Source organism: Phyllobates terribilis, unplaced genomic scaffold (genome assembly GCF_046119375.1).
Source record: "Phyllobates terribilis strain yellow unplaced genomic scaffold, ASM4611937v1 Scaffold_7__3_contigs__length_470593459, whole genome shotgun sequence".
NCBI lineage: Eukaryota > Metazoa > Chordata > Amphibia > Anura > Dendrobatidae > Phyllobates > Phyllobates terribilis.
This window is the reverse complement of record NW_027362767.1, coordinates 262,382,316-262,394,105: the sequence shown is the minus strand read 5'-3', so window position 1 is coordinate 262,394,105 and position 11,790 is coordinate 262,382,316. Positions and strand designations below refer to the sequence as shown.

The 11,790-nt window shown below is 46.0% G+C and overlaps 1 protein-coding gene across 1 annotated transcript; it reads left to right on the top strand.

The window, feature by feature from the left end:
- Window positions 1-672: 672 nt before the first annotated feature.
- On the top strand, window positions 673-2,686 carry LOC141153142 (E3 ubiquitin-protein ligase RNF183-like). Its single transcript, XM_073637835.1, has one exon. It carries the CDS (start codon window positions 1,619-1,621, stop codon window positions 2,198-2,200), a length of 582 nt encoding a protein of 193 aa, XP_073493936.1. The 5' UTR covers window positions 673-1,618; the 3' UTR covers window positions 2,201-2,686.
- Window positions 2,687-11,790: the final 9,104 nt, after the last annotated feature.

Here is an 11,790-nt window from a genome sequence, read left to right as displayed (position 1 = left end):
GGTCAACTATTCTGTATGCAGCATTATATGAGGCCCATTATTCTGTATGGAGCATTATATGGGGTCCATTATTCTGTATGGAGCAATATATGGGGCTCATTATTCTGTATGGACTATTACATGGGGCCCATTATTCCGTATGGAGCATTATATGGGGTCCATTATTCTGTATGGAGCATTATATGGGGTCCATTATTCTGTATGGAGCATTATATGGGGTCCATTATTCTGTATGGAGAATTATATGGGGTCCATTATTCTGTATGGAGGACTATACTGTCCGGTCTAAAATGAAAACTTTTGACTCCCCCCAGGTCACGCATTGTGCGCTGCGAGGATTCGCCGGTTTCTGAGCTATTGTAGAATTTACAATAGATATCACTCATGTAATGTAAGAAGTGAAATCTTCGGCATTGTACTATATCTATATCCCACTGAGACTCTTTCACCCAGGGCCCACGAAAATCTGGAGCCGGCCCTGCCCTGGAGGTGCCTTCCAACTCTAACATTCTATGATTCTATGCGAGACTACGACTCTAGTGCCACCTATAGGAAGTAGCAATCCTAAAAGTCAATATCAACTCGCTAACCAGCCTTGTCAGATGACTTAGGGTAAAAGCCAGAGTACTAGTCCTCTTCCTCACTGAAGAGACAATTTGCATATTTCCCAGAGGAGCATTGCATCTTAAAAGTCTCCTCACCTTGGCATATCAGGCTTGACAGGTCGCTCTCCACAAGGAGAAACGTTACCCCTTGGATGATTCTATGAGACACAGAGAACAAGACGCTGCTCTTTCTCCACCTGCTGAACACAAACTGAACTGCATGGAGATAATTAAAGCAGCCACTGAACCAAAAAACGGAGGCTTGTAACAGTTCAGGAGCATTATATAGTACGTATAACGACGCTGACACTCAAGGCACAGGATAACTACCCTTACACTTGGGGCACAGGATAATGACACTGACACTCGGGATACAGGGTCATGACGCTGACTTTCGGGGTAGCGGATCATGACGCTGGCACTCTGGGTACAGGACGATGTGAGATGTCGTCCTTCTTTCTTGGTTATTGATTCTGTGACGTGATATTTGCTTTGAGATTTCCCTTACAAATGATCTGCACTCAGTAACTAGTGGGGGAAGTTATGTGCACCCCCTTAAATTAGAGGGATCTGTTCTCTGACACAAGGTTTCCATTTGCATTCATGTAAATGAGCGCAGGGATCACACAATGAGAAGTTGTGCAGCAGCGGGTGTGATGTGCGGTGTCATTGTCCCGAAGTAACGTGATCCTGTGTGAGTTGATGAAGCCACGCCAACATAGTGAGTAAATATAGTTACCAGGCACGGTGTGAACACAGACCGGACGAGCGAGTACCCGAGCCCTGGACATTCTCCTGCGGGACGGTGCCCACAACCGTAGTCCCATGCTGTGGAGGAACATTCAGGGAGCCTTCATCAGGACCTCCATGACTTGGCAGAACTTCCCATCTTTTGGGCTGAAGATGTGGTCAGGATATCTGCAAAGCTGTAGGGACCACGTTTTCTGAAGTCTTGTCCTATAAAACCTTTGTGAACTACCTCCTGCCGTTGGCCTGTTGAATACAGTCCTCCCATGGAGCTGGAGTATTCGGTGCCCGAGTGTCCTATTTGCTTTGCGACTTACGACAACGTCTTTAAGACCCCGCTGCTCCTGCCGTGCTCGCATACCTTCTGCATGGAGTGCCTGTCCAAGCTTTGTATCTTCCAGAAGGAGTTGGAGACATTCTGCTGTCCCATGTGCCGGGCCATAGTCACCATCCCACCAGGGGGCATACCACAGCTGCCCCCCAATATGAACATTGTAGCCCGGTTCCCCCCATGGATGGGCGAGCTTCAGAAAGTGTGGATGGAAGGGTCCAAACTGTGCTGGAAGAAAGGGTACGGCCATAACTACACTATGAGTACACCCAACACGTTGTCTCATTTCCCCCCGGGGCAGGGGCAGGAACAGGACATGGTCATCAGCGTCTATCTCCTGAGTCCAACACAACCACGTTTCTCCCAGCCCGGTGACCTGATGGTGGTCCCACGACAACCTCATTATCACCGCTGCAACATCATGCTGAGGAACTACGGCTGCATCCTCTGGATCTTCATCTGCTGCATCATTTTGCTGTTTTTCATGGTGTTTTTCCCAACATATCTGCGCCTTTAACCCAACGTGATGGTCGACTATCCTCTATCCGGGAGATGTCAGGGTCCCTCCCTGGCGAACTCCATGAGAGACTGTTCCCAAGACTTCACGCACCACCTGAGGCCGGGTCCCCTTCCATTACCCATTTTGTTACCCCGCATCCCCTTATAGTTACATATGGTATGGCCCAAGTTGGGAGAATCCATTACTGGGTTTTATGGTCCCATATATCAATCTATAATTAGTTTTGTGTCTTTGGCTACAACACTGGGGAAATGCAAGTAGAAAAATGTGCGGCGAATCTGCAAAAATCTCTCGGCCCGTGGGCATTTACCTGAACAGTAAAATATCAGACTATGACCCGCGGCCAGTTCTGCGTTCTTACTTTATCTAAGAGACGGGGAAACTCATGGAAAGTCTCACTGTGCACCTAAGGCACAACATAAGATGATCGCACCAAAACAATGTTATGAAAGTCTCATGGAATAAAATGTTTTATCTGCGCCTTGTTGTAGAAAATTTCTTCTGTAACTTATGGATCGGGCAGTAAAGTAGTTTAGTTCATTGCAACTTTACAAAACACCCCCCTACCTAAAAAGGATTGTTTCTTAAAGACGACACCACCTTTGGATGGCTGAGAGGGTATTGCAGCTTGGGAGGGCCCTGCACCCTGAGCCAGAATCTATAGCCGACCTATGGGTGCCATGTAATACTACATATCTCCTCTAGGGGGAGGGGGCCGCTGCTCCATAAGGTGATCAATCACTGCCCTGAGGGGTCTCCAGTAAGCAGCACAATGAAGGGGTCACGAATGCTCAAACAGTAACAGTTCCTACCACTAAAGAAAAAAAAAGAAAAACAAGAACTGTCCTGGAGTAAGGGTGAAGGAGGAGTCACAGAAGTGGGAGGAGCAAGCAGGGGCCATGCCCTAATATAACACCGGGTGACCCTGTGACTAAATGATCGCTACAGAACTCCACACCAATCATTCCTTTTGCAAACACTACTTCATTCATTTTTTTTCTTCCAACAACACGTTTTATTTTGCCATTTTTTCAGCATTTGTTTTGTGTTCAGAACCTGTATTTTTAGCGTTTTTAATATTGCAAGGTGAAGCGATTCATTGATCATTTGATTTAAAGTGTAATTCCTTAAAGTTATGATAGCTGGGGGTCTGATCGTTGTGACCCTCAATAATCCCAAAATCGGGGCTCAGAAACCCAAAATCGGGGCTCAGCAGCCCCATCCTGAATGCAGCGGAGTTGCGCAGGTATGACCTCGGCTACATTCATTGCCTGTGGGACTTCCGCAGAGAGCCGAGTGCAGCACGTGGCAGCCCCATAGACAATGAATGGAACAGAGACCGAGCATGTGCACCTCAGGATGGGTCTGTGGAGCCTTGTTATCAAGCCAAGGGCTAGGGATTAATGGGTGGTCCCAGCACTCAGACCCCTCAGCAACCAACAAGTTACTGTATCTCCTCTCCCATAGAAAGGGCATAAATTGAATTTTTGGGGGAATAATCCTTCAAAATCAAATAATCTATGAATTGCATCAAACTGATTAAAAATGAAAAAAAAAAAAAGCTGATTAAAAAAAAAGATATCTTGATTTTTATGGAACAGCCCTCTAAAAATTACAATTCATAAACAAAAAAAACAACCGACCACTACACAACTAAATACAGAAAGCATATTGATACCTGCAATTTTATAACCTATGCTAAAATAAATATTATAGACCGATAGTTTTCAAAGGGCCCCAAACATCCTAAAGAAAAAGCCAACCCCGCAGCATGGCACATATGTAAAAAGAGTGCCACGGAAACAAAACCCACACACATTTTTGCATGTTTTACATTGTCATACTATGTGGTCACATCGTCAGTAAATGCACTTAAAGAAAAGGCGAGTGAGACCTAGAACCACAGCCATATTGGTTGTTACCCTGCCTGAAACCAGGCTTATTATTTATTATTATAGCGCCATTCATTCCATGGCGCTTTACATGTGAAAGGGGTATACGTGGCACAAACAATTACAATAAATTTTGAACAATACAAGTTGGCGACGGGTACAGGAGGAGCAAGGGCCCTGCCCGTGAGGGCTCACAATCTACAGGTTATATATACATATATATGTGTAGGGAGAATAGAAAAATGCTTTGCCAGGATAAATAACGCCACCTCCGAGTTGTGGCTGGAATTGCAGCTTTGCTCCATTGAAGTAAATGGGGCTGACTTGCAATATCAGACACAACCTGATGACAGGTGTGGCGCCATTAATCCTGTACCACCGTTTAAGTTTATGGCTTCTGCATGGTCGGTGTGAAGTATTGCCGGCCTCTTGGTGACTGATTGCAGATCTACAAGCACAGGATACACAAATCCCTGATATCACCGGTGACCTGCGTGTCTAATGAGGGCCCGTCCGGCCTTCTCTCCAGTGAGAGAATGTGTTTGAGGAGTGTTTGATGGTTCCTTCCCCAATTGTTTGTGTTGCTATGTGATGAAGGGAGGACCGACGACCCAAGAATCATTCTTGGCTGAAGCCTGAATGAAACCCGAAGCCAACTGCCAGTTACCAAGAGAAGAAAGATCCGTATATAGAAGGCTGCAGATCCAGAGCGGAGGCTCCAGAAGAAGCTTCCATGGAAAATACGTAGACAAGCGAGATGGAGAGACGCTAAAAATGGAGAAGCCTTTACAGGTGAGAAGCCATCGCTTGCTTTGCGAGCCTAACCCAAGGGTGAGGAGGAGGTGATAGATGTCCTTGTGTCTCCCCAGCTGAGTCCCATCTTGGACAGTGTGGAGATGTGGATATGACATGGCCACGGTCTCTTCTGGTCCTGAAGAACAGATCGGCAGCCTCCTCGAGTGTCCCATCTGCTATGTCCCCTATGACAACGTCTTTAAGACGCCGCTGCTCCTTCCCTGCTCTCACACCTTCTGCATGGAGTGCCTCTCCAGACTCTGCCTGTTCCTCCATAAGTCTCAGGAGTTCCCATGCCCTTTTTGCCGAATCTTGGCTCAAATCCCTCCGGAAGGGATCCCGAAAATGCAGCCCGATCTTGACGTCATAGCCCACCTCCCACCCGAGATGCAGACTCTCCAAGACGTCTGGGCGGACGGGTGCAAACTGTGCTGGAGGCAAAAGAAAGACTCATCGGAAGGTAGAGGATCTGTGGTGACATTACACCTGCTGTCCGCCGGTGGGGAGCAGCGGCCCGCCCCAGGAAGGCTCATCGCGGTGCAGCGGACAGGCTGCCGGGCCTTCTTCCAGAGCGTGTGGGGCATCGGGCTCACAATTCTCACTGTCGGCATCCTCCTGTTTGCCGTTCTGTTCCTGCCCATATATCTTAATCAAAAATGATGCAAGCAAGAAAGGACTGGGCCAGGTATGGATTTGGGGGGTCTCAGCTACCGGACTTCCACACTGCAGACAATTAGGACTATTCTTACCGTCTCCCTATAAGATAATTTAGCAGAATTTCACGCTCTATAGTTGCATTTTTTTGACCAATCTTTACATTTTGCAAATAAAATATGAAGTTTGTGTACAATCAGACAAGTAATCTTTCGCTGAAGGGTGGCGGTCTCATAAAGCCCGAGGCTTCCTGTGCAAAATCAGCTGTGGGGAGAGCCCTGGTATCTGAACTGGGAGCAGGGAAAGTCTGAAGGGGCAGCTGAGGACCCTTTTATTCTAGGGATTGTGGGTTCCAGTGGCTGGATCATCCCACCGATACAATAGTGATAAGAAAATAAACTGATCACCGTTTCTACAGGCTGCCAATAGTCAAGAACATTTGTGCTTTGCTGGATTAGCAGGATTGGCACAGCACGGTAGCTCTGATTAGTAACAGGCTGTGCCCTCCTAACCGTGCCCATGCCCTCCAGACCGTGCTCATGCCCTCCAGCCTGTGCTCTTCTGACTGTACCTCATGCCCTCTTGACCGTGCCCTTCTGACTTTGCATTTTGTTTGCACATGATCCAATGCAAGGTAATCTCCGATGACATAATCAGAGGTGCAGACACCCATCATCACCCTGTGTAACCAAGGAGCGGGGGCCACGGGTTGTTACTGGGTGTGCGCCCGTGGAATGAATGGCAGCCGCTGAATAGGGTGTAATTAGGGCAAGACAAGGCTTGTAGCAGCCGGAGCAGGACATTCACAAATACAATGGAGGGGTATGACGCCAAAGACGAGCCCAGCTGCATTCAAAGCACATGCAAAGCAGGAACCGCTCTTCCAGTGTATGATGGGAGTGCTCCTGTATAGCAATGTAAAGGGCAAAGGGTCCGGATCACTGGACATAGAGGTGCCGAACTATAGAAATTTATCATATAGACCCTGATACAATTGTAAGCCCTGGCCCAGTCACAGGAGCCGCCACTATGTCATGTCCCACAGTCATCACCAAGTCACAAGAAGCTTTGTTTTGGCAGCTGAGGTGTATTATGAGGAGCTGAGGTTGCAGAATATCACAATTTATGCCTCATCTGCTGCAGAACCTCATAATACTCCTCAGCTACTGTAGAACCTCATCCACCCCCTTGGCATTTTTTTTGCTACGTCACAACCTTGAATTTCAGTTTGTTTGAGGGTTTGCATCAGTTCATGTAAAGAAGAGTTTAAAATCAGGCACTATATCTCCTGCAGCTCCACATACATTGTTTACCTGGCCACGTGTCCCTGTAATTTGAGCTACGTGGGGGCTCACATCCAGAGAATTTCGGGTCCGTATTAGAGAACACGTCAGGGACGTGGCCTCGGCACGAGACACCACAGATGTAACAACATTGAAAAGCATCCCGCGGCACTTCAAGTCGTGCCATAATTGTGACCCCTCCCATCTCAAGTTCAGAGGTATCGATCAGGTACACCTGGGAACCAGAGGTGGCAATTACAAACGCATTTTGGCACAGCTGGATTGCCGCTGGATAGCGATCCTTGACACGGTGACCCCTAGGGGTCTAAAAGAATTTAATAGTTTTGCCTCATTCCTATAGAACCTTCTCCCTTGTCTTTTTAATGTGGATTTTAATGTTATATATGTTTTCTTTATAGTGTCTCTATCTTGGTGACATCATACTATACCTTGAATAACATACAGGATATTGGACATATCAGGGACATTTACCTTTGATCCACATGGAAGTGATGTCTGAAAGTACATCGAAAGATCCAACAGACTACTTAATATTGTAATTGCATTATTATATATTGTGTTATGCATACAATTATTTTTCTGTATAACGTTTGTGGCTTAGGCCAGCAGTAGATGTAGCTGGTGTCTTACTATTCCTCCTGTGTGGATATTGAGCTCTATCCCATCCTTGTAATGTTATGCGTTTGCCCAAACTTTGTCCCTTACCAGATATGGCCGCCGCTGAGCTACGCATGCGTGGTGCCGTCCCTGCCCAGCTGCGTCCTGTCGGGCTTCCGTACGATGGGATTGTGGGTGGTGACGCCTCCACCCACAAGACCCTTCGGGAATTTGGCCGGACGTGACGCGGCACATGGGGACGTACGTCACCACGCATGCGCCGCACACGGCAGTGGCGCCATCTGCAAACATAACCCTGCAGGGTATATAATGATGTCCACCTGCTTCCACAACCACAGCCCCCCGAAGAAGCTGTGCGAAACGCGCGTCGGGGCTTCAGAGCGGCTGAGTGGATCCATAGATCTTTATGGGTGAGCCTCTTGGTCTGATCGTTACCTTTTTCTACTATTTACTATTCACGCTTGATGTGGCTCTCACTAATATACAAGTGTTGTAGCCCCGATCTTACGGAGGCTCCTCAATCCCCATATATGACTCCTTAGGATATTTGGGTTGTATATATTCTCCCAGGGGTTTACTGCTACCAGTGATAATATTGATGAGAGGGTTTATTAACTCATACTATGTGGATTTACCTACACCGGCCGTTCTATAACTGTGTGTATTCCTACCCCTAGTGACCTATTATTTTTACTCTTGTTGTACGGTTTTATTATGTCTATTTAATAAAATTTGTTTCTAATATATACCTATGATTGTTCTATATTTCTTGGGTGATACTCGATTTTTTTTGTAGGCTTTATGTATATCTTGAGGAATAACCCGACTACTTAGTATGCCATACTACTATAGGATTCGGTCCGTTTATCTACATGTAAAGAACATGCCTACATCTATGAACATTTGATTCTCTTTTTACTGTGAAGCAAACAACAAATAGGAAAAAATAATTGAAAACTTCACCCCCCCTAAAGTCAGTACTTTGTAGAGCCTCCTTTTGCACCAATTACAGCTGCAAGTCGCTTTGCATAAGTCTCTGAGCTTTCCATATCTTGCCACTGGGATTTCTGCCCATTCCTCAAGACAAAACTGCTCCAGCTCCTTCACGTTAGATGGTTTCTTTTGGTGAACAGCAATCTTCAAGTCTGGCCACAGATTCTCAGTTGGATTAATGTCTGGGCTTTGACTAGGCCACTCCAAAACATTTACACATTTACCCTTAAACCGAGTGCTGCTTTACCAGTATGTTTTGGGTCATTGTCTTGTTGGAAGTTGGACCTCCGTGCCAGTCTCAGATCACTGACAAACAGGTTTTCTCAAGAATATCCCTGTACTTCCCCTTGACTTGGACCATTTTCCCTGTCCCTGCTGCTGAAAAACATCCCCACAGCATGATGCTGCCACCACCATGATTCACTGTGGGGATGGTGTTCTTGAGGTGATGAGCCCTGTTGGTTTGGCGCCAGCCATAGCATTTACTTTGGTAGCCAAAAAGTTCAATTTTGGTCTCATCTGACCACAGCACCTTCCTCCATACATTTTGGGAGTCTCCCACGTCTTTTGGAAAACTCGAAATGAGCCTTACAATTTTTGTAAGTAAACGCTTTTTTCTGCCCACTGTTCCATAAAGGCCACCTCTGTGGAGTGTAAGACTTATTGTGGTCGTATGGACAGAAACTCCAGTCTCTGCTTGGGAACTCTCCAGCTCCTTCAGGGTTACCTTTGGTCTCTGTGCCTCTCTGATTAATGCCCTCCTTGCCCGGGTTGAGAGTTTTGGTGGGTGGCCCTCTCTTGGCAGGTTTGTTGCGGTACCATGTTCTTTCCATTTGATGATAATGGATTTGATGGTGATCCAGGGGATCATGAGAGATTAGAATATTTTTTCATAATCCAACCCTGACTTGTTCTTCTCACAACCTTTGTCCCTGACTTGTTTGGAGATCTCCTTGGTCTTCATGGTGTTGTTTGGTTAGTGGTGCCTCTTGCTTAATGATCTTGCAGCCTCTGTGGCCTTTCAGAAAAGGTAAAGTGTATATACTGACAGATATGTGACATTAGATTGCACAGAGGTGGACATCCTGTCACTAAACATGTGACTTATGAAGGGAATTGCTTGCACCAGAAATTTTTTAGGGGCTTCATAGCAAAAGGGGTGAATACATATGCACATGACAATTTTTAGTTATTTGATCCCATAAATTAAATTTATGCTTATATTTTTCTCACTTCACCAACTTAGACTATTTAGTGCTGATCACACACAAATCAGATTACAAAAATATTTAAAAATACAGGTTGTAATGTAACAAAATAGGTAAAAAGCAATGGGGGTGAATACTTTTGCAACCCACTGTATTCCTGACTTCCATATTGTAAATTGACTACCACTCACACGATATCATCACCCTTGGGCCACGGCCCCACTATCAATATTCAGTCAGTATTTTTTCTCAGGAGTGGGTGATAGAAACAAGTCACCAATTCTGCATTTATTATACCTTTTCTCTGATTGTTCCTCACCTGGTTTTGGCTCCCACTCCTGAGAAAAAATACTGACCGAATACTGACCAAATACTGATAGTGGGGCCGTGGCCTTATACATACTGTATCTTAGTGGAACAATCCCTGTAAGTGTCCATGCAGCACCATTAATCTCACTTACGGCCTCCTCCCTCCTCTCTTCAGGCTTCGTCTTGGTACACTAAACTATAGCTAAACATAAAAGCAGACATTAAAAATCAGCAAAATTCTTAGGATTCCTACTAGTTATCATAAAACATGGCATAAGAAGTGTTAATAGACAAATTGGTAAACTGATAAAATGCAGACGAAAAAAAACCTTTACAACAATAGCGTAAGGTGGAAACCTGCTCTGCCCTCTGCTGGAGGAAGGACGTATTACAGTCATTCCTGCTGCACAGCTTTATTCCCCAGCGAAAGCCATGTGCATCCGAGGCTCAATGTGACGAAAGGGAAGGAGGCCTACTGGTCCGATCCCACAGAAGAGCGACACAACCTTAAATTACTGGTAAATGTACTGCTGACTATGATATAAAAGGTGTCAGGACACACAGAGCATCACAGCTATGATAGAAAGTCAGGACACACAGAGCATCACAGCTATGATAGAAAGTCAGGACACACAGGGCATCACAGCTATGATAGAAAGGAGTCAGGACACACAGAGCATCACATGTATGATAAAAAGGAGTCAGGACACACAGAGCATCACAGCTATGATAGAAAGTCAGGACACACAGGGCATCACAGCTATGATAGAAAGGAGTCAGGACACACAGAGCATCACATGTATGATAAAAAGGAGTCAGGACACACAGAGCATCACAGCTATGATAGAAAGTCAGGACACACAGAGCATCACAGCTATGATAGAGGGAGTCAGGACTCGCAGAGCATCACAGCTATGATAGAAAGGTGTCAGGACACACAGAGCATCACAGCTATGATAGAAAGGAGTCAGGACACACAGAGCATCACATGTATGATAAAAAGGAGTCAGGACACACAGAGCATCACAGCTATGATAGAAAGTCAGGACACACAGGGCATCGCAGCTATGATAGAAAGGTGTCAGGACACACAGAGCATCACAGCTATGATAGAAAGTCAGGACACACAGAGCATCACAGCTATGATAGAAAGGAGTCAGGACACACAGAGCATCCCAGCTATGATAGAAAGGAGTCAGGACACACAGAGCATCACAGCTATGATAGAGGGAGTCAGGACACACAGAGCATCCCAGCTATGATAGAAAGGAGTCAGGACTCGCAGAGCATCACAGCTATGATAGAAAGGTGTCAGGACACACAGAGCATCACAGCTATGATAGAAAGGAGTCAGGACACACAGAGCATCACAGCTATGATAGAAAGTCAGGACACACAGGGCATCACAGCTATGATAGAAAGTCAGGACACACAGGGCATCACAGCTATGATAGAAAGTCAGGACACACAGGGCATCACAGCTATGATAGAAAGGTGTCAGGACCCACAGAGCATCACAGCTATGAAAGAAAGGGGTCGGGACACACAGAGCATCACATGTATGATAAAAAGGAGTCAGGACACACAGAGCATCAAAGCTTTGGTAGAAAGAGGGTACAGGACCATAGAGCAAGCAAAGGTGGCCTGGTTTGATGAATCGGTACTGAAAACATGTGGATGGCTGGGGACGTCACTTACATGGGGAGGAGGTGGCACCATGGAAAGATAAGCCGGCAGAGGCAGTGCAGTCAGGCAATGTTCTGTAGCGTGAGGGGCAATGTTCTGCGGGCATCATGTGATTGTACAGCGCCCTT

Bases quoted from the DNA above. Each gene is read 5' to 3' on its own strand.
- LOC141153142 (XM_073637835.1), top strand. From the start codon at position 1,619: ATGGAGCTGGAGTATTCGGTGCCCGAGTGTCCTATTTGCTTTGCGACT.